The sequence below is a fragment of the Cnephaeus nilssonii genome (genome assembly GCF_951640355.1).
Source record: "Cnephaeus nilssonii genome assembly, chromosome: 21".
In the NCBI taxonomy this organism is placed as follows: Eukaryota; Metazoa; Chordata; class Mammalia; order Chiroptera; family Vespertilionidae; genus Cnephaeus; species Cnephaeus nilssonii.
Window position 1 is genome coordinate 26,122,926 of NC_137092.1, and position 18,120 is coordinate 26,141,045.

At 42.6% G+C, this 18,120-nt stretch overlaps 1 protein-coding gene across 1 annotated transcript in view; it reads right to left on the minus strand.

Annotated features, from left to right (window-relative positions):
- The window catches only part of NIBAN1 (niban apoptosis regulator 1), a 129,000-nt gene that overhangs the window by 51,216 nt on the left and 59,664 nt on the right, over positions 1 to 18,120 (minus strand). Inside the window, exons 4-5 of the mRNA XM_079761337.1 lie at positions 15,256 to 15,370; positions 12,084 to 12,251 (exon numbers count right to left, since the gene is read on the minus strand). Coding sequence (XP_079617463.1) covers positions 12,084 to 12,251; positions 15,256 to 15,370 — 283 coding nt within the window. The remainder of the gene's footprint in view (positions 1 to 12,083; positions 12,252 to 15,255; positions 15,371 to 18,120) is intronic.

An 18,120-nucleotide genomic window follows, 5' to 3' on the forward strand; every position in this document is an offset into this window, starting at 1 on the left:
TGGAGGAAACTTAAGAAGACAAGAAATATAATCTCAACATTATAACGTGTAATAGTCTATTGAACCCCAATTATTAGCTCCCTCTTATAATATCTCTATTTCAAGACTGCTCCCTTCTCTCCAGTTATTAAATTCACATTTCTAGGAACATAGTAATTAGACCATAAATGACTTAGATTTCTGACCTGGTAAAAGACAAATGGTATCAATAGAATAGTACCGTGTTCATTTAAAATGACCAAACATGAAACTAGAAATCAGAAGAGAAACTAGAGATAGAAAAATTTTAGGCAACCTCTTCTGTTTAACGGCAACACACTCATCTATGTCGGTATTTCTCTAGACTTCATCACAACCAAACCCAACCATAAATGTCAACCAACCTATCTCAAAATCAATGAGATTTAGAACTTTCAGACAATCTTAAGAAGCTTTTGTTTGCAATTTACTTAGAGAAGAAATACTGGAAGTTCTGCACTTGTTTCAGCCAGCCAGAATTCAATATTTCTCTTCCCTCCTGTTAGTGCTCATTCATCAGTACACATGTGGGGAAATTGGTTCATTTCAAAGTAAAAAACTGAATATGATGGACTGTATGTGCACAAAAGATATGAAGTGCACACCTGTATTAATGCAAGGGCATCACTAAGGCCCACGAGGAAGCTGGGGGTGTAGCCCCCATCACACACAACACAACACACATGCACGCGCATAGGCACACACCATACACATATTGAAAGTGGCCCAGTTGAATGCCCCTACTGAATGGTCTTGTTGCAAAATTGTGTGGTTTGTGACTAGGGCACCTAATGCCAGGAAGTGCAGATCGCTCAGTGTATGTCAGAAGTACTAGACAGATGCAAACTACTGACATTCTTGGCAAGAATGAGTCATGACTATTGCCACAGGGGTCTATAACTTCGTGGAATGGCTTATGACTCTCAGAGCATGACAATATCCCATCTGGTGTCTTAAAGAAAAAAAGGAAAGGAGAGGGAAGACCTCAGCTATTACCTATCTCCCAGGAACTGAAGGAGGAAGGGACTTGATGTGTCACAGAGGGTATCCAGCCTGACTCTCCATGTTCCCTGGAACAGCCACTTCAGGTTGGGCAAGAGCCAACTTGAAGTGAGATGGAATGAGGTGAGATGATGTTCCTGGCCTCCATTCCAGTTCTTTTATGCCACCTCTCCTTGAAAGCCAGGAGAAAATAATTCCAAAGCTTCCCATTCCCAATTGAATAGGTGACCCTTACAACTGAGTCTTGTTTACCAGTAGTGGCTACACATTTTTAGTTTCTTCCCCTTCACCTAGCATCTAAGACAATGTTCTGGATACGACAGACACTGAATAAAGGTTCTTTTGGCCCTAGCCGGTTTGGCTCAATGGATAGAGCATCAGCCTGTGGACAAAGGGTCCTGGGTTCAATTCCGGTCAAGGGCACGTACCTTGGTTGCAGGCTCCTCCCCGGCCACAACCCTGATCAGGGTGCATGCAGGAGGCAACCAACCAATATGTTTCTCTCACATCAATGTTTCTCTCTGTCTTTCCCTCTCTCTTCCACTCTCCCTAAAAATCAATGGAAAAATATCCTTGGGTGAGGATTAACAAAACAAAACAAAAATAAAGTTTCTTTTGTTCCATGTTTGCCTACCTTGTCACTTAAGGTCATTTATCCATCACATATATACACAAAACTGGAAGAAAAATGATTATCACCAATCTAGGCTTTGGGGCAGTTCTCTACTTTCTATGGAAAGCTGGGAAAGGAACAGGAAGTACAAATGAAGAGAAGTTTCGGTTCTTTTCTTAGCTTTCTTTTTAATGCATAGACCATGCCCTGATCTCCCAGCAGAGAGGGAACTTGGTAGGGAACAGCTTGGTCTGGAAGAAGATGTGATGATGTCATTGCTCCCCTCCAACTTCCTTCTCTTTTCACCTCCCTTTCTAAGTCCCTTAAAATAGGAAGGTCCTACTAACAGCCAGATGGTGGTCACTCGAAGTGTAATTTGTGGTCTCCACCAAAAAATCAGGTCAAGTCAGAACTCCCCCTCCCTTTCCCCTCCATCACCCCCCCCCCTCCCTTTCCTCAGCAATAGCCAGCACAGGACTCCACTCAGCATTTGAAAATGCTGGAGGAAAAAAAAATAATACTGAGGGCTATGTACATAAACATAAGAAGGTGGTAATACATAAGTACCATGAATTTACAATCTCACCTCTATAACATACCCCATAAAATTATTCTCAGCTGTATATTTACATAAGTAAAAAAAAATCTGACTTTGGAGAGCATTTTTATAGTTCACAGTTTACCATGGGAACACCCATCTGGGTTAAGGCACAACTTCATGTTTCACAGCAGAGGAAAAAACTTCACTTCTGTATCTCAAGTGCCACCTGAATATCAACAAATGTGCAGCAGCTGACTTCCCTTCTAGACAGATATTATGAAGTTAACTTGGGTGTCAAGTTCAATAAGAAGTGACTAACCTCAAATCATCTGGCCCGAATAAGGAATTGGATCAATTTTTTTTTTTTAACAGCAGTTAGTCAAATAATGGGTACGCAGTAGGTACTTAATAAGCACTTGCTGATTGAGAGGTCACATGGTACAGTGAGTTCCACAGAGCATGGGCATTGGAGTCCGATGACCTGGGTTGAAAATGTACTAATCAACAGCTGGCTTCCCAGCTACCTTAAGAGGTGAGGGGGAAAACCCAGCAAAATAAAGCCCAAGGAAAGAGATGATAGGCAATTAAAGGGGTAACACCAGACATCAGCATAATAGAAAACAAATATGCAATAATCTGCAAAGCTCAAGTTTGGTTCTTAGAAAAAGTTTGCAAAATTGACAAACTTCTAGTAAGAATGACCAAGAAAAACAGAGAGTAGCTACCAAAAAACAATATTAGAAATAAAGAGGGAACAATTACAGATGCTACAGAGAAAAGGGGCATCATGAATATATGGTTAAAAATAAGAGGATATTATGCATAACTTTATGTCACTACATTTTAAAATATAAACAAAATAGATTGATTTCTAGAAAACTCAGTAGTTTGAAATCTTCCCTCAAAAAGAATACCAAGCCAAGATGGTTTTATAGGCAACTCTCCCAAATATCAAAGATGCAAGTATTCCATTCCTACATAATCTATTCCAGATTATTGAAAAGAAAAAAATGAGAAGGGGCACACTCTCTAACTCAGTTTATGAAGCAAGAATAATCTTGATAGCAACTTTAAAATGTCATCGCAAAATAGAAAAATTACAGGCAAAATACACTCAAATACGAATAGAAACATTCCTTAAATTAGCAAACCAAGTCAAAATTAAATTTCCGCAAACCAGCAACAAACAGACAGTGTTCATAGCAGCATTGTTAGTAATAAATAATGGAAACAACCCAAATGCCTATCAATAGTAAACTGGATATTAGAAATTAATGGTGCATTCATATAATAGATTATATTCTGCAACGAAAATCAATGAAATACGGCGACAAGGAATAACACGGGTGAATCACTGGAGTGTAATATTGAAAGAGGAAGTCATGAAAGAAGACATGTAATCCAATTCCACAGGATGTCTAAAAACATGCAAAATTGATTACACGTGTGTAATACAGCTATAAAAAGAAACACACAAAAAATAAAATGCAAAATCCAGGATGGTGCTCTCTCAAAGGGAAAAGAAAGCAATCAGATCAGGGAGGGGCGCATAAGAAATAACAGAGGTAACGGCAGTGCTCTATACTCCACAAGCATTCTTTTATAGCTATTTAATCCTTAATTTTAAAAATTCAAAACATCTAATCGAATAACAAAAGCCAGCTCCTAGCAAGGTTCTCTTCCATCTCACATTCTCTAAATGTGTTCACACTGTGAGAAGGGGAACTGTGGCTCGCCATAGCAATAGGTGAGAATTTCCTCCAAGCTCCCCTGAAGGTTGATTTTTTTGAAAGAAATCCAGAAATATATGCCAAATAGGGTTATTTCCTAATGTTGATTATTTGACCACATGCTCAAACAGCCATCCCACTTGCTCTGTCATTTCAATAAGCATGTTTCAATTTTACCACATTCCATCCACAACTAAGAAAACTTGAAAGCTATGTAAGCTTTGCAAAGGCCGTCAAAATAACATCACAAACTGTCCAGTGATTTTGGAATTTACCCAGTCCAAATAGCACAGACAAAAAAAAAAAATTGCTTGACTTAGTTTCAACTGTCTGTTTAACCTTTTGTATTATTGTTGCAACTTGTCACCCTTAACTACCATAATAACACAACTTGTAGACCTTCCTACCTGGGTAACCACTGGTTCATTGGAAGTGGAGGGGCGTGGCAAGAATCAGTTATCATTTCAGTGGTGCTACTGAAATGATAACTGTGTGACAGGCCAAAAGAAGTATTTAGAAATGGTTCCATGACAACATAGCTATAGGCAACAAATGACTCTCAGACTCTCCATGTTCTGGTGGTGATAAATGCTAAATGGCTGACAGGGAGCAGTTCTGTTTATTCCAGTTTCTGACAGAGACCTGTTCTTTCCATTCTAACTCGAATTGTGTTATTGTTTTCAATCCTTACCTGCGGATATGTTTTTATTGTTGATTTCTTTTTCTTTTGAGGGAGGGAGGGAGGGAGGGAGGGAGGGAGGGAGGGAGAGAGAGAGAGAGAGAGAGAGAGAGAGAGAGAGAGAGAGAGAGAGAGAAACACTGATGTGAGAAACATAGATCAGTTGCCTGCTGTACACACCCAGGCCGGGGGATGAAACTTGCAACCTAGGTATGTGCCCTGACCAGGAATCAAACCCGCCACCTTTTAGTGTATGGGACGACACTCCAACCAACTGAGCTACCTGCCTAGAGCTCTTAGATTATTTTGAGAGATTAAAATGATTTAAGTAAATCCGTAAGTATAAATAATATTGTGTGAGGCTAAGAGCATAGACTAAACTTAAGGAAAGAATGTAGTCTCCAAGCACAGAAAATCCTTAGAAGAATTTTGTTTGGGACAGTCATATGGAAACTAGAATTAAACAGTGATTTAGCAAGTATTATTGCTTATAATGCATAGAGTTTTTTATGCACCGCAACAAAAGTACACTATAGAATAACTTTTATAAGTAAAAGCACACAAAGAGTTACTTATAAAAATTGTACTTTTATTTATCTATGTCCAAACAATATTCATTTGTAGTGAAGTGTTCCAAAGAGCCCAAGCATAGTTAGAATTTTCTAACTCATAGATGTGTCTATAAAAATAAGCACGTGCCATAATTTCAGAAGTATGTTTTCATATGTAATAAAATAAAATTCATTGTATATTTTCAGCTAAAATTAATAGATGCCCACATCAGACACTGAGTCCCTCTAGTAGTGAACTTGCTTCACAGATGATGATGATGGGCTGAGAAGATACTGCTCTGAGTAGAGATTCAATTAGTGAAAATAGATTTGAGATCTGCTGTTGAGTGCTGAAGAGTACCGAACATTGTGCTCAAATGAACATGCCAGGAAGGATTTGCTCTAATTTGAATTGCGAGATCCTTTTGTGTTTTAAAATTCAATTTGATTCAATATTGAACTAAATCGTGCAAGTGTCAAAATTAAATGTAATAAAGGCATTTGATTTAACATGGGATTTCTGGGATAAGAGCTCAGGCATATAATCTCAACAGCAACAGATTCCAAAGTTTAATCACTGTTTTAAGACTCACTCCATCACAAGCACTCTGGGATGTCATAATTGTCATGAGAGATTGAACAGTCAACTTGTAGAGGCTTGCAGAGTGTCATTTCATGATTGTGTTCTTTTCATCAAAATCCTCTGTGCCCTAGCCAGTTTGGCTCAGTGATAGAACATCAGACCATGGACTGAAGAGTCCTGGGTTCAATTCCGGTCAAGGTTCTGGTTGCAGGCTCCATCCCCAGCCTGGTCATGGCACATGTGGGAGACAACCAATCACTGTATCTCTCCTCCTACTTGCCACTCCCTCTAAAAATCAATGGAAATATCCTTGAGTGAGGATAAACAACAACAAAACAACAAAAAATACTCTGGGCTCTTCTTTTATACTATTTTTTTTCAACCCATGTGCCTTTATGCTTCCCAGATATTCTACTGTCTCTTCTTCCTCAGTGTTCAAGGTGATGGGGACACTCACATTGGCTTAATGGTCATCCTAGCTGTCCTTCAAGCCAGCACAGTGCTGCTGAACAAAACTTTGCAGCATTCCATCTCCTCTCCAGAATCACCATTCATCCAGAGGAGGGTGGCTTTATAGTATTGACATATCGACAAACTCCTTCACTCACTCATGCCAATGTGTGTATCAATGAGGCCAAACCACATTTATTTATAACTATCATCCCTAAAATCCTACTTAAATTATGAAATCAGCTTGGCTTTAGTACTAAGTTACTAAGTCACTAGTGTCTTTGAACCATTTTATGAACCATGAGATATCTGACCAGTACAGGGAGATAGAAAGGATGACACGAGATTTCCCTTGAGGCACTTGGATAGAGTTAGAGAAGTAGGACCACTAGGCAAGAAAAGGAATCACGTAAGACAGAAGGTAGTGAGTATTCGATCAGTGGGGCAGATAATAGGTGCTCGCGAAGTTCTCCCTGTGGCCTTCATGGGAGGGGTCAGACTATACAGCTTGTTCTCTTGAAGAAGCAACATAATTGGAATAGGTGAGGAGTGGGTGTTTCCAGTGTATTAAAAGGCCAAAGACGTGCACATGAAACTTCCATTTGACTTGGGCAGGAGGGGTAGGGCAGCAAGGTTGGGGAAAAGGAGGCTTATGCTCGAGAACAGTAAGAAACCAGACACAACCACTCAGTCTCTTTAGAATGACGTGTTTCATCTTTTGGACAGTAGCAGTGCCGCTGAAAGATTTTAATCAAAACCTGTGTTTAAATATGATTTATCTGTCACATGTAGAAGGAGATGGCAGTAAGTGGCAAAGGGAAGATAAACTAACAGCCTTGTGGGAATGTTTTATATGAGTCCCAAAGTAGGGCGGTAGCAAGGAAATAGAGAAGAGATACTGGCAATTGAGTATGAAGAGGGTGAGTCAGAGTGCCTGAGTCACTGAATTTCACAAGGGCTCTGTATTCCTAATAAATATGTTTCTTAAAGTTTCAATAGTAATAAATTCCCAGATCCATGTAGTGAGTGAATAAGTTAGTACTTAACACAAAAGCACCAATCCATTGTACTTGAAGGCTTTAATTTTGAGTGCAAGCATCTTTAAGCTGCACCAACACGCATGCCCCGAGCTTTTTTCCTGCATGGGCATGTTTGCAAATCTACCTAAGGATGGAGGGTGGACATATCTCAGAGCCTGTACCAGGCGCCAGGCCCTTGGCCACTGGCCAGGGATACAGAGATAAAAGACAGACTGTGCCTTCTTCAAAGTCAGCCAGGTCTTCAATGACCACGGCCAGGCTGCTGACTTCCCACTTGTGTCTCCACACCAGACTGTGCTCCTGATTTCCAACCTTGCCCATGCATCTAAGAGACTTCCTCGCCTGGCTTCCCAGATGTCTCCTTCTCAACATCTGCAATACTGGAAATCAACCTCTTTCCCGGGGTCTCCACCACAGAGAATGGCAGAAAGGATGGCTCTTCCTTGGGTTGCCCGCCTCACTCCCCACATTATTTTTCCTTAATTTCTGTTGATTCCACTTCCTGGATATCTCTCTAGGCCAGCCACCTTTCGCCATCTCTACAGTCACCTCTGCAGTGCAAGCTACCACTATCTGCTGCCTGTCAAGGCTTCCTAAGTGGCCTCCTGGCATCCCAGCCTGCAAGCCTCCCACCCACTGACCACACACCAGCCAGTGTGACCTTTCTAAAATGGATATATGACTGAGTTGCTTATCTGCTTGAAACCCTTTAATGGTTTCCTGCTGCTGTTAGAATAAAGTGCAAATCCCTTAATATGCATTGCAAAGCCCTTTACAACCTGGACCATGCCCATCTTCCCATCCTCACTTGGCTTCTATCTCCGCTCTAAGCACCAGTCCCACAAAATCCTTTCAGTTCCGCTAATGGTCCATGCTCTGACTCTCTTCCTGGCCCCCACCTATTCCATTCTGCCTGCCAGAAACACTTTCCCCCTTTCCTGCAAGTTCCCATGCCAAGAAATGATTACCCTGAGCTGCAAGGACAGATGCACATTAATAATGACCATTATTCCCCATTGCATGTGTTCGGCACTCTACATTTGCTAAGAGTTTTAACTATATCCCTCTAACTACAATGTAGTATAAATACGATAAAAAATTCTGAAGTATAGGACTGAATGTGGGGCATCAGAACCATCTTGGAATACCGTGGTTTTAGGTAAGTTCACATTTTGTGGCAGCGAACATTTAGATCCTGGCCTTCCCTCATTGGAGACAAGGGATTGCAGAGTAGTTCCAAAAGGGCAGGGTCAGCAGGTGCTCTGGGCACATGTCATGCAATGAGTTGGCTATTCAGTCCAGTGTGTTGGAGAAAATGTTTCTGCTAAAGATTAATTGTGGAGTTTTATTATGGCTGTTCAATGAAGAGGTGCCAAAAGTAAAACACACACACACACACACACACACACACACAAACACACACCTCTGTGCTCCTTGGAAGTGTAAACCATCTTTGAGGCAGCTTCCCCTCTTGAAGGAAGAAGGAACAGAGAGCCCTCTCTGTCCTTACCTAACTTACAACATTTTGTCCAAGAACAAACAGGCTGTAATCAGGCCCTTGGTCAGGGTTAAATAGGAAATGAACCCAACCCACAAGGAGAAACAAGAGAAGCAGTTCTGGATTCAAAAGAAATGGACATAGACACGGAGACCGGTTCGAACCCAGAACTCCCGGGGCAAGTGGGCTGGGTTGTGGTGGGATTTGAGCACTAAGGGACGTTTCTGGGAACCCCAAAGTGACAGACATCCTTGGTGGAACTTACCAGGAAGGCAATGAAATGATCTTCCCTCGACTATCCCTTGAGGGCATCATGCTACAGTGTCAGACAGAGAAATACAACACTGTAGGATCTCACTTATATTTGAGATCTTAAACACACACACACACAACCAAACTCATAGAAACAGAGAACAGATTGGTAACTGCAGAAGCAGGGGGCAGGAGGTGGAGGAAATGAGTGAAAGGGGGTCAAAGGTATAAACTTCCAATTATAAAATGCATTCTGGGGGTGTAATATATGACAGGTGACCACGGTTGACAATACTGTATATTAAACGCTGCTAAGAGAGTAGATCCTAAAAGTTCTCATCACAAGACAAAATTGTAAGTATGTGAGGTGATAAACGTTAACTAAAATTTTTGTAGTGATCATTCTGTACTATATACATATATCAAATCATGATGTCATACCCCTCAAAGGGATACAATATTATAAGTCAACTAGAGGCCCGGTGCACAAATTTGTTTTACGGGTGGGGTCCCGCCGGCCTCCCCCAATCAGGGCCGATCAGGCTGGTGGGATGTGGGATACTGGCCGGCTGGCCCCGCCCCTAATCGGGGTTGGGGTGGGGGGCGATCGGTATGGAACCAGCTGTTGGGAGGGGACAATTTGCATATTAGCCTTTTATTATATAGGATTACATCTCAATAAAACTGGGGGGAGGGGAAGATCCCTGAGGACTTGTGAGTGGACGGGGTCAGTAGCAGCCCAGCCTCCGCTGCTAGAATATCTCAGACCCAGTTCTCAACAGAGGTGCCTGGTGGCCTGAGCCAATGGCGCCAGAGAAGCAGGGGGACAGCACTGACTCTCGTTACCTGGGGCAGAAGTCAGCAGCCTCCTGAAGGCCCCTCGGGGTTTCTGGCCTGGATCACAGCCCTAATTTTACATCTATTTCTAAACTCTTCTGGTAAACCACGAAATGAATAATAGTTACCTAGGAGTCTGCGAAACCTCTCACTGGTTTACTCATTGAATAACAGGTAGGGATGGAAACAAATTTTAAAAAGTGATTCCGTGAAGATGAGTGGTGCTCTGTGCTGTCAAAAACACGGACACAGAGGAGAGAAGGGAAAGACCCATGAGCTCATCGGCACAGGACAGGCAAGGACTGTTCCCTACAGTGTTTTGATGGTCCCTGGCTCCGATCGGAGCTACTGGAAATTGTGCCAAGTCACATTAAGCCTGCATAAAGCATCAGTGAGGAAAAGAGGTTTCTGGACAGAGGAATGCGACATAGAAGCAGGGCAATGTGACTAGACCTCATTATCTCAGTGCCTTTGAGAGCATGCTGGAGAGCAGAGCTGGGTTTTGAATCGACTCAAACCTACCATAAATGGAGTCTAAAGGCAAGCTAGCAACTCCCCGGAGAAATTCCTATTATGTCCATGGAAGGGGAATGAAGCAAGTCCCATCTGGCTGGGCCCAGAATATTCTTTGCTTAGGAAAGTTTGTGGCGGTTGCATTTAGTGCCGACTGCATGTCTGTACTAGACCAGAGCCCGAACACAGAGATGTAAGCGCACTGAAAAATGAGCCAGATAGAGCCGGCGGTGCTGGGCAAGCCTTTGTCTCTAAGACATCTAAACCACAAGGCAAGATATTAATTAGGTATCATTTTTATAAAGTCCCCAACTGATTAGGAGACAATATTATGACTAATGTCGCTCAGAGTTGCTATAGAAAAATACAGTGATGTTATCTTTTTCCATTAGTCTATCCATGTGCAAGCTAACATCAAAAGCTGGCAGGTGATTTTTTTTTTCCCCCTGTGGGGCTGACACTCTCGGGGAAACCCCAGAACTTTGGAGTAAGTGCACAGTCGGGGGGACGTTAGTGACCTCAGCAATTTGGTTTCTGGGCTGGAGGGGCAGTAACCAGGCTGAGGTGAGAACGTCCCCCCTGACTGTGCGCTTACTTTAAAGCACAATGAAACTGGCCCTATCTACACTAATAAAAGAGAAAGATGCAAATTGACCATACCTTTGCAACACCCACCAGCCAATCAGGAGTGAGTATGAAAATTAACCCAACAAAGATGGTGGGTTAATTTGCAAATGCAGGTGCTGAGCGGCTGGGGACGGGGCAGGACACTTGCATTGTCACCATGGCGACGACACAGGCGTTCTGCACCACCCCAGCTGCTCTGGGCCTCTGGGCAGCGTGGGAAGGTGGAAAGGTGGCTCCAGCCGAAAAGGAGGCTCTGGCTGGAATGAAGGCAGTGCTGGTAGCCAGGGGAAGGAAGGCCCATTCTTGCATGAATCTTCGTGCATCGGCCTCTAGTTAGGAAATAAAGGCACAGGGGGGTGAGGTGACAGCTCCAGTGTTACCTGCTCAAAAAGGCTGAAGTACTGGGCTCCCTTCTTCACGATGTCGTGACCTCTAGCTACTCTCTACCACATTACCTTTCAGAACTAAGTTATCTTGTGAAGTAGCTATAACTGGAGGCGTCATGGAGTCTAGAAAGCCATCATTCACATCCATTCAGTGAAAGAATGGCATATTAGAATGAAAAGTCTTTATTATAGACATGTATTACATCCATACCTTGAGCACAGTGGTCTGAAGATACACCACTACAGGTGTGGTCCATGAACCTACGGTATCACCAACCCTGGCAGTTTGTCAGAAGAACAAAATTTAGGGCCTGCAACAGACCCCGTCCATCCGAATAGCTGAGAATGGAGCCCCCAAATCTGCATTTAAGTTCTCTAGGTCCGTGAGATCCGAAAGGTTGGCGACCACTGCTCTAGGTGATTCTTATGCATCTAAAAGTTTTAAGTAACTAGTATTCAGAAATAAAGAAGGGAATAAACAATAAATGTCATGAGGACTAGGATTTTGCCAGGGATAGATGACATGTTCTTGCCGTCATTTAGACTTTTAATAATCAGGGAAAAGGAGGAGGATGAATTATATGCAAAATTGCATGTGCGAAGAAGGCGCCTCAAATGCGTGCCTACAGGTGCCATCGGATACCTGCTCCACATTCTGTCTCACCGAGGCTTGTGGACTGGGCTAAACGGCCAGCACGTTGGCCTCGCTCCCTGTTGCAAGACTCTTGCTTAGCTTGGGGACAAGAGGGCAGGGGTGCCGTACCCTGGTTCAGATGTCGGATGCAGTCGCTCAGGAGAGCGTGGAACTTCTTCTGCTCAGCGGCCTCCTGGAAGCAGAAGTAGCCGTGCCGGAGGAACGGCTGCCACAGGTACACCGGGAATTCCTTCGGCGGGACCACAAAGGGCGGGGTGTTCTCCTTCTCACTGGATGCTACGGAAATATTGGAAACACAAAGATGTTTTATACTGTGCATCTTCTATTTAAAATACTTATTTCAGGCTGTGAGGGGAACTCTCTAGGGCAGGCCCTAGAGAAATGGAAAGGTGGTGAGAGATGTCTAGGGGAGGAGGGAAGGAGAGTTCAGGCTCCTCCCACATCTCTCCACCAGCTTCACCTGTCCCAGGCCAGCAAGTGGCCTCACCTCCTACCCCACAGGGACAACCAAGACCATTGGACACAATCTTTCTCAACTTCCTCACATCAATGAAATGCACCAACAGAGCTCCCTCTTCCCTAGTGGTCCTCTGCAAGCTACTCTGTCCAGCTGTGCAGACCCCCTCCCTCTCTCCCCCAGGCCCCGGGTCACCAGGTCTGCTCTGTGCCCTGCACTCTCTCCCTCCTCCCTGTCACTTTTCTTCCTGCCATCAACCCCTGTTCTCACCTCAGCCTGGTTCCTGCCCAGAAACTAAATTGCTGAGGTCACGAACGTCCCCCCGACTGCCAGCCTGTGGCTTCTTCTTTATTATCTATCCTTTGAACATGACCTGAAACATCTGTTGCTGCTAACCATACCTTCTTTTGGAAATACTCTCTTCCCATGACTCCCAGGAGCGCGTCCCTCCTGGTGTCCTTCATGCTTTTTAAAAACTGCTTCTTCTTTGTCACCTTTCCTGTTCCTCTGCACCTTCTCTCCATCCCCCAGTTAAGTGCTGGTGCTTGCTCCCTGTTCTGTACTCGTTTCCGCTCCACTCTCAGTCTCCACTCTCCCCAGGTGCGGTCATTGACTCCATGACTTTGCATATCACTTCTGCAGTTCCTAGTACCTTTCCTCCTTCCCTTCCAACACGATTTTCCACCGAAAATTCTCATTCATCCTTCAAAAGTCCATTCAAAAGCCCCCTGCTCTGGGGTGCCTTTGTTGACACCTCCCTCTGCCACCAGACAGAGTTGGGTGCTCCCTACCTTGTTCTCCCAAAATAGTGTAATGATCTGTTTCCATGTCTGGCACCCACACTCAGGGTGAGGGGCACAGTCTCAGATAAGCTCCCTCGCTGATTCTCCCCAGGAAGCTACACCACTACCCTGGGGCCCCCAGAAGATGGAGATGGCATCTGACATATCTTTGCATCCTCAGCACATGGCACAGTCATGGAACCTAGTGGATGCTGAACTATAGTTTGTTGAATGAATAAATGTGTTACATTGTCCGAGGACATTTTAAAAGCCTTAAACAATGGGGACTTTTACTTCTTCCCTCAAAATCAATTCCAAGAGACTCATGTTAAGCCAGTCCGCTCAGATCCTGTTAGTCTCTAGCTACCTCTCATTTAACCTTTTACAGCAATTTTCCAGATGCCATTTGTCTGAATTTTTTTCCGAGTTGAGTCACAAGGATATCACAAACGATCTACTGTAGAATGTTCTATTTTTAAAACTCAGAAGGCCACAGATACAATGGGGGAAAAAAAAAAGGTCATTGAAATGCCCCAATCTGAAGCCTTGAGCCAAATGGCATTAGTCACACAGGACTCGTGTTTTTTATTCCTTTTCATTCATTCCGATATGATATCAACAATAAATCAATACACATATTGTGTATTCTGAATGATTTAATTGGAAAGTCCTTTTGGAGAGATTCTGAAGGGTCAGCATCTTGATATTGCCATTTCCAACAATAGATGCAGAGCCACGGTGACATGTAAGTAGACTTGAAAGAAAATATAATAATATGTATAGTGTTCCTAAAGTGTTGTTTTAGCCTGAATTACTTAATAATAGTTTGTTTAATCTAGGTTTATGGTCCATGTACTAATCTAATAATAGTGCTATTAAAAACACTATGCTAAGCATTCCTCACCAAAAGAACAATGGAAAAAATAACTATATTTTCTCCATAAATTCTAATGAAATGATTATACCCATTAATAAGAACCAGCGCTCTCTTCAAGAAACCAAGTAATTACTGTGTAGCATGATTTACAGAAAGCCAGATGGGATTATTACATTATCCACAGTTCATGAATCTCTATGCAATGCACTACTTGGCCTATATATGCATATTACCCATCACTTTCTCTACATGGAAAACATAGAATGAATGAGAACCCAAGTATATTAGAGATGGAAAGATCCTTCTAGATTTTCAAGTTCAAGGCCCTGGAGTTGGAGGAACAGTCATCAGAGAGGTTTAGTAACACTAGGGAAACACCTGTTAAGTGGCACAGTTAGAACTAGATAAAAAACCCAGTCTTCCGATTCTCAGTTCAATGGTCTTTCCATGGCAGCGTTCAGCTATTATTTATAAATATGCTAATTAAGTCATTGCTTTTTTACACCGTAGCTATGAGTTACTGTAACGCCTGTTAAAAACGTTTTGTCGATTTAGGATACTCTATTGCACATCTCCCTAAAATTAGAAAAATAATATTCCCTGACATGCTTCCTGAAAGATGAGGTTGTACGTGTCAAAGACGGGGCCCTGTCTGTTTATTTCTGCTGTCCTGTGGAGCTATGAAATCCACCAATGCATTCCCCAAACCTGCAGATGTCTAATCAGTGGCACATTTTTTGAAGTGCTAGAAACATAGCAATTGAGTTATGTATTACTGAATGTGGTTTAAAATAATAGGAGTGGTACAATGTTTACCTAAATTAGGGAAATCACATCTCCCATTTGTCTGGGGTGTGTATGTGTCTGACCGAGAGTCTCTCAACTTCAGCAACTATCGATATTGTGCGCCAGATAATTCTTCATTGTCAGACTGTTCTGTGCATTGCAGTAGGTTTAACAGAATCACGGGCCTCTGCCCACTAAATGCCTGCAGCGCCATCCTCCCAAGCTGTGACAACCAAAAATGTCTCCAGACGCTGCCCAACGGTCCCTGGAGAGTGAAACGCCCCCCCCCCCCCCCCCCCCCCCCCTTGAGAGCGGCTGGTCTCCCTAAGCAAAGCCAGTCTAAGAATTTGCCTTGGGAAAGAATGCTCAGCAACTCACCCAGCGGGTCTGGGAAATGCCTGTCAGATAATAGATTGTATTCCTCTTCGGACGTTAACACTTTGCCACCCGCTGGAAGGACTCGGCTTTTCGGAGCGGCTCCTCTCTGGTAGGCCTGGGAAAGGAAAGGCATGAATGAGCGATTATTCCCCACCCCACTTTGGGATTTTTTGAAAAATATCCAGAATATTAGAAATAGACAGACAGACCCAGGCACTCAGAGATAAGCAATTCCCACACTATGTCATCGAGTAAGAGCCATGTATTTAAAAAATATGTTTTGTGCAACTGCTACTTGCGAGGTCTTACTTTAGTACTTTTGTGTGATGTTCACAACATGGGAAGCCGGAGTCCCTAATCTCATGGAGAGTCACTGAGGAAAGCATCATCTTAGTAACTTCTAGAAATCCTGCGCCCCGGCAAGCACCTGAGTCATTCTAATAACCACAAGGGTGATGATGCATACAGACACTCACGACACAACATGTGCAGACAGATGACTAATGAGACTGTGGGACAGGTGACTGCAGTCATGGTTACCATGGATTGTTACCAAAAACATTTAAAATGTTGCCGTGATAAATATGCCACGGCTTTGCCCTCTGACAGGACACTGTTTGTTGGGTTTTTGTTGTTGTTGTTGTTTGTTTGTTTTACATCTTTTTATTGATATCAGATAGAGGAAGGGAGAGGGAGAGAGAGAAACATCAATGATGAGAGAGAATCATTGATGGACTGCCTCCTGCACACCTCATACTGGGGATTGAGCCTGCAACCCAGGCATATGCCCAGACCCAGAATCGAACCCTGACTTCCTAGTTCATGGGTCAATGCTCAACTACTGAGCCTCACTGGCCGGGCAGGCATGAGACTGTTTTGCAGTAAAATGATCGGGGTTGGAATAGCAAGGTCATGACATCAGAACAAACTCTGGCCAGCAGACAAACAGCTCTGCTGTTGGGGAAACGTAAAAGAGGTGTGAGCATTGCTAAGGCACTAAAGTATTTGTTAAGCAGATAAGCCCACAAGGACATACAGATAAGATAAAATTTAAGTGTGTGCGTCTGATGGCAGGGATTAAGTCAAGGCAAAATGTTGAAAATAACAGGCTGAAAGCAAGCTGAGAATGGAAACCAAGCAACTGTGGGACCCAAATGTAGCGTGTACTCTTGGGAATAACTAAAAATAATTGATTGGGGCAACGTGATCAGGACAAGAAGAACACATTCTCCCTCAATAAGGTAGTGACTGAAGAGACCCAAACAAAACAAACTCTCGTATCTAAGAAGGTTGTTTTCATACTTGTGAAACCCACTAATCAACTGCGTAAGCACATCAGGGGCCCAGAGCCTAACAGAGAAGAATTGAAAGTTGTGTGGTTTTGAAAAAGTTCAGAAGCAGTTTGACTGAGACTGGCCTCAAATCTAAATTGTGTTATTTGTTATAACAGGCCCCAACCTGGGCTTTTATGAACACCGCATCCTTTAATCCTAAAAACAGCACTATTATTATCTCCCTTTTATAAATGAGAAAACAGGTTAAATAACCTACCAATGGCCCATCGGTGAGTAGGTGACAAACCCAGGGCTCATACCTGGGTTTGTCCAGCCCAGTGCAACCGTACAGGAAGTACAAATTAAATGATTATCCAATGAGAATGTTTCATTTTTCCTACTTAATTACCAGCCAAAACCGAACCCCCCGTAAAATAATAGGCAATTTATAGGCACTTAATGTATAACTCTTGGGTGTAATTTTTAAAAACACCCTTCTCTAAATGAAAAAAATGTTAAAACTTGGAGGAATTATGGCAAACTACATGCCATTTTTTAAATTTCCAAGTTTTTAACACTTGTTTATTATCAAATTCAGTAATCCTATCTTTAAAATACACATCTTAAAAATCCAAACTGGACCATTTGAAAACGATGAGCAAAATAATTTTTAATACTTTGTTATTATCTAATTCAATAACCGTATCTGAAAAATCCAAACAGTTTCACTTGAAAATAATGAGCAAATAAATTGAAAGTTGAGGGAGAAAGCTTTAAAAAATGAAAAGAGGAAAAACACCAGTTTTGACTCAAAATGAAACTTCAATTAGTGCCAAACATGGTGAAAACCATAATAAATATAAGAGGAAGCTCTATGAGTGTTTCCTCCCAATTATTTAGTAGTAATCATATGACAACTGCTCTACATTGGGCTCTGCCAGTGCTTGGCCATGTGCTGAGGGCTTCAATACACTCATTTGTTTAATCGTCACAGCAACATCATGAGGAAGGGATCATGCTCACCATTTCACAGATGAGAAAGCTGAGGCTCAAGGAGATTTATGACTTAAGAAAGGACACTTCTATAATTGATAAAGGTGTGTTTCAAAGTCCACAATATTAACCATTCTGCAATATCACGTCTTCTCAAGCTTCCCTTAGAGGACATTGCACCATGTCATACAAAATAAAGGTGACTTGTGTCCGGTGTGGCTCAGTGGTTGAGTGTCAACCCATGAACCAAGAGGTTACCAGTTTGATTCCTGGTCAGGGCACATGCCCGGGGTTACAGGCTCGATCCCCAGTAGAGGGTGTGCAGGAGGCAATGATTGATGATGTTTCTCTCTTGTCAGTGTTTCTATCTCTCTATCCCCTTCCCTTCCTCTCTCTCTAAAATCAAGAAAAACATATTTTTAAAAAATAAATAAATTATTATCATTATTATTTGTAGTGTATTGATAATTTGCTACAGAGAGCAAATCAAATGTTGAATAAAATCCTACTATAGATAAGTCGAGAAAATATTAGCTTAATGAATGTTGCAAAGAATAAGACTACTCAAGGCAGCATTGCCTGATGGCCTGTGGAATAA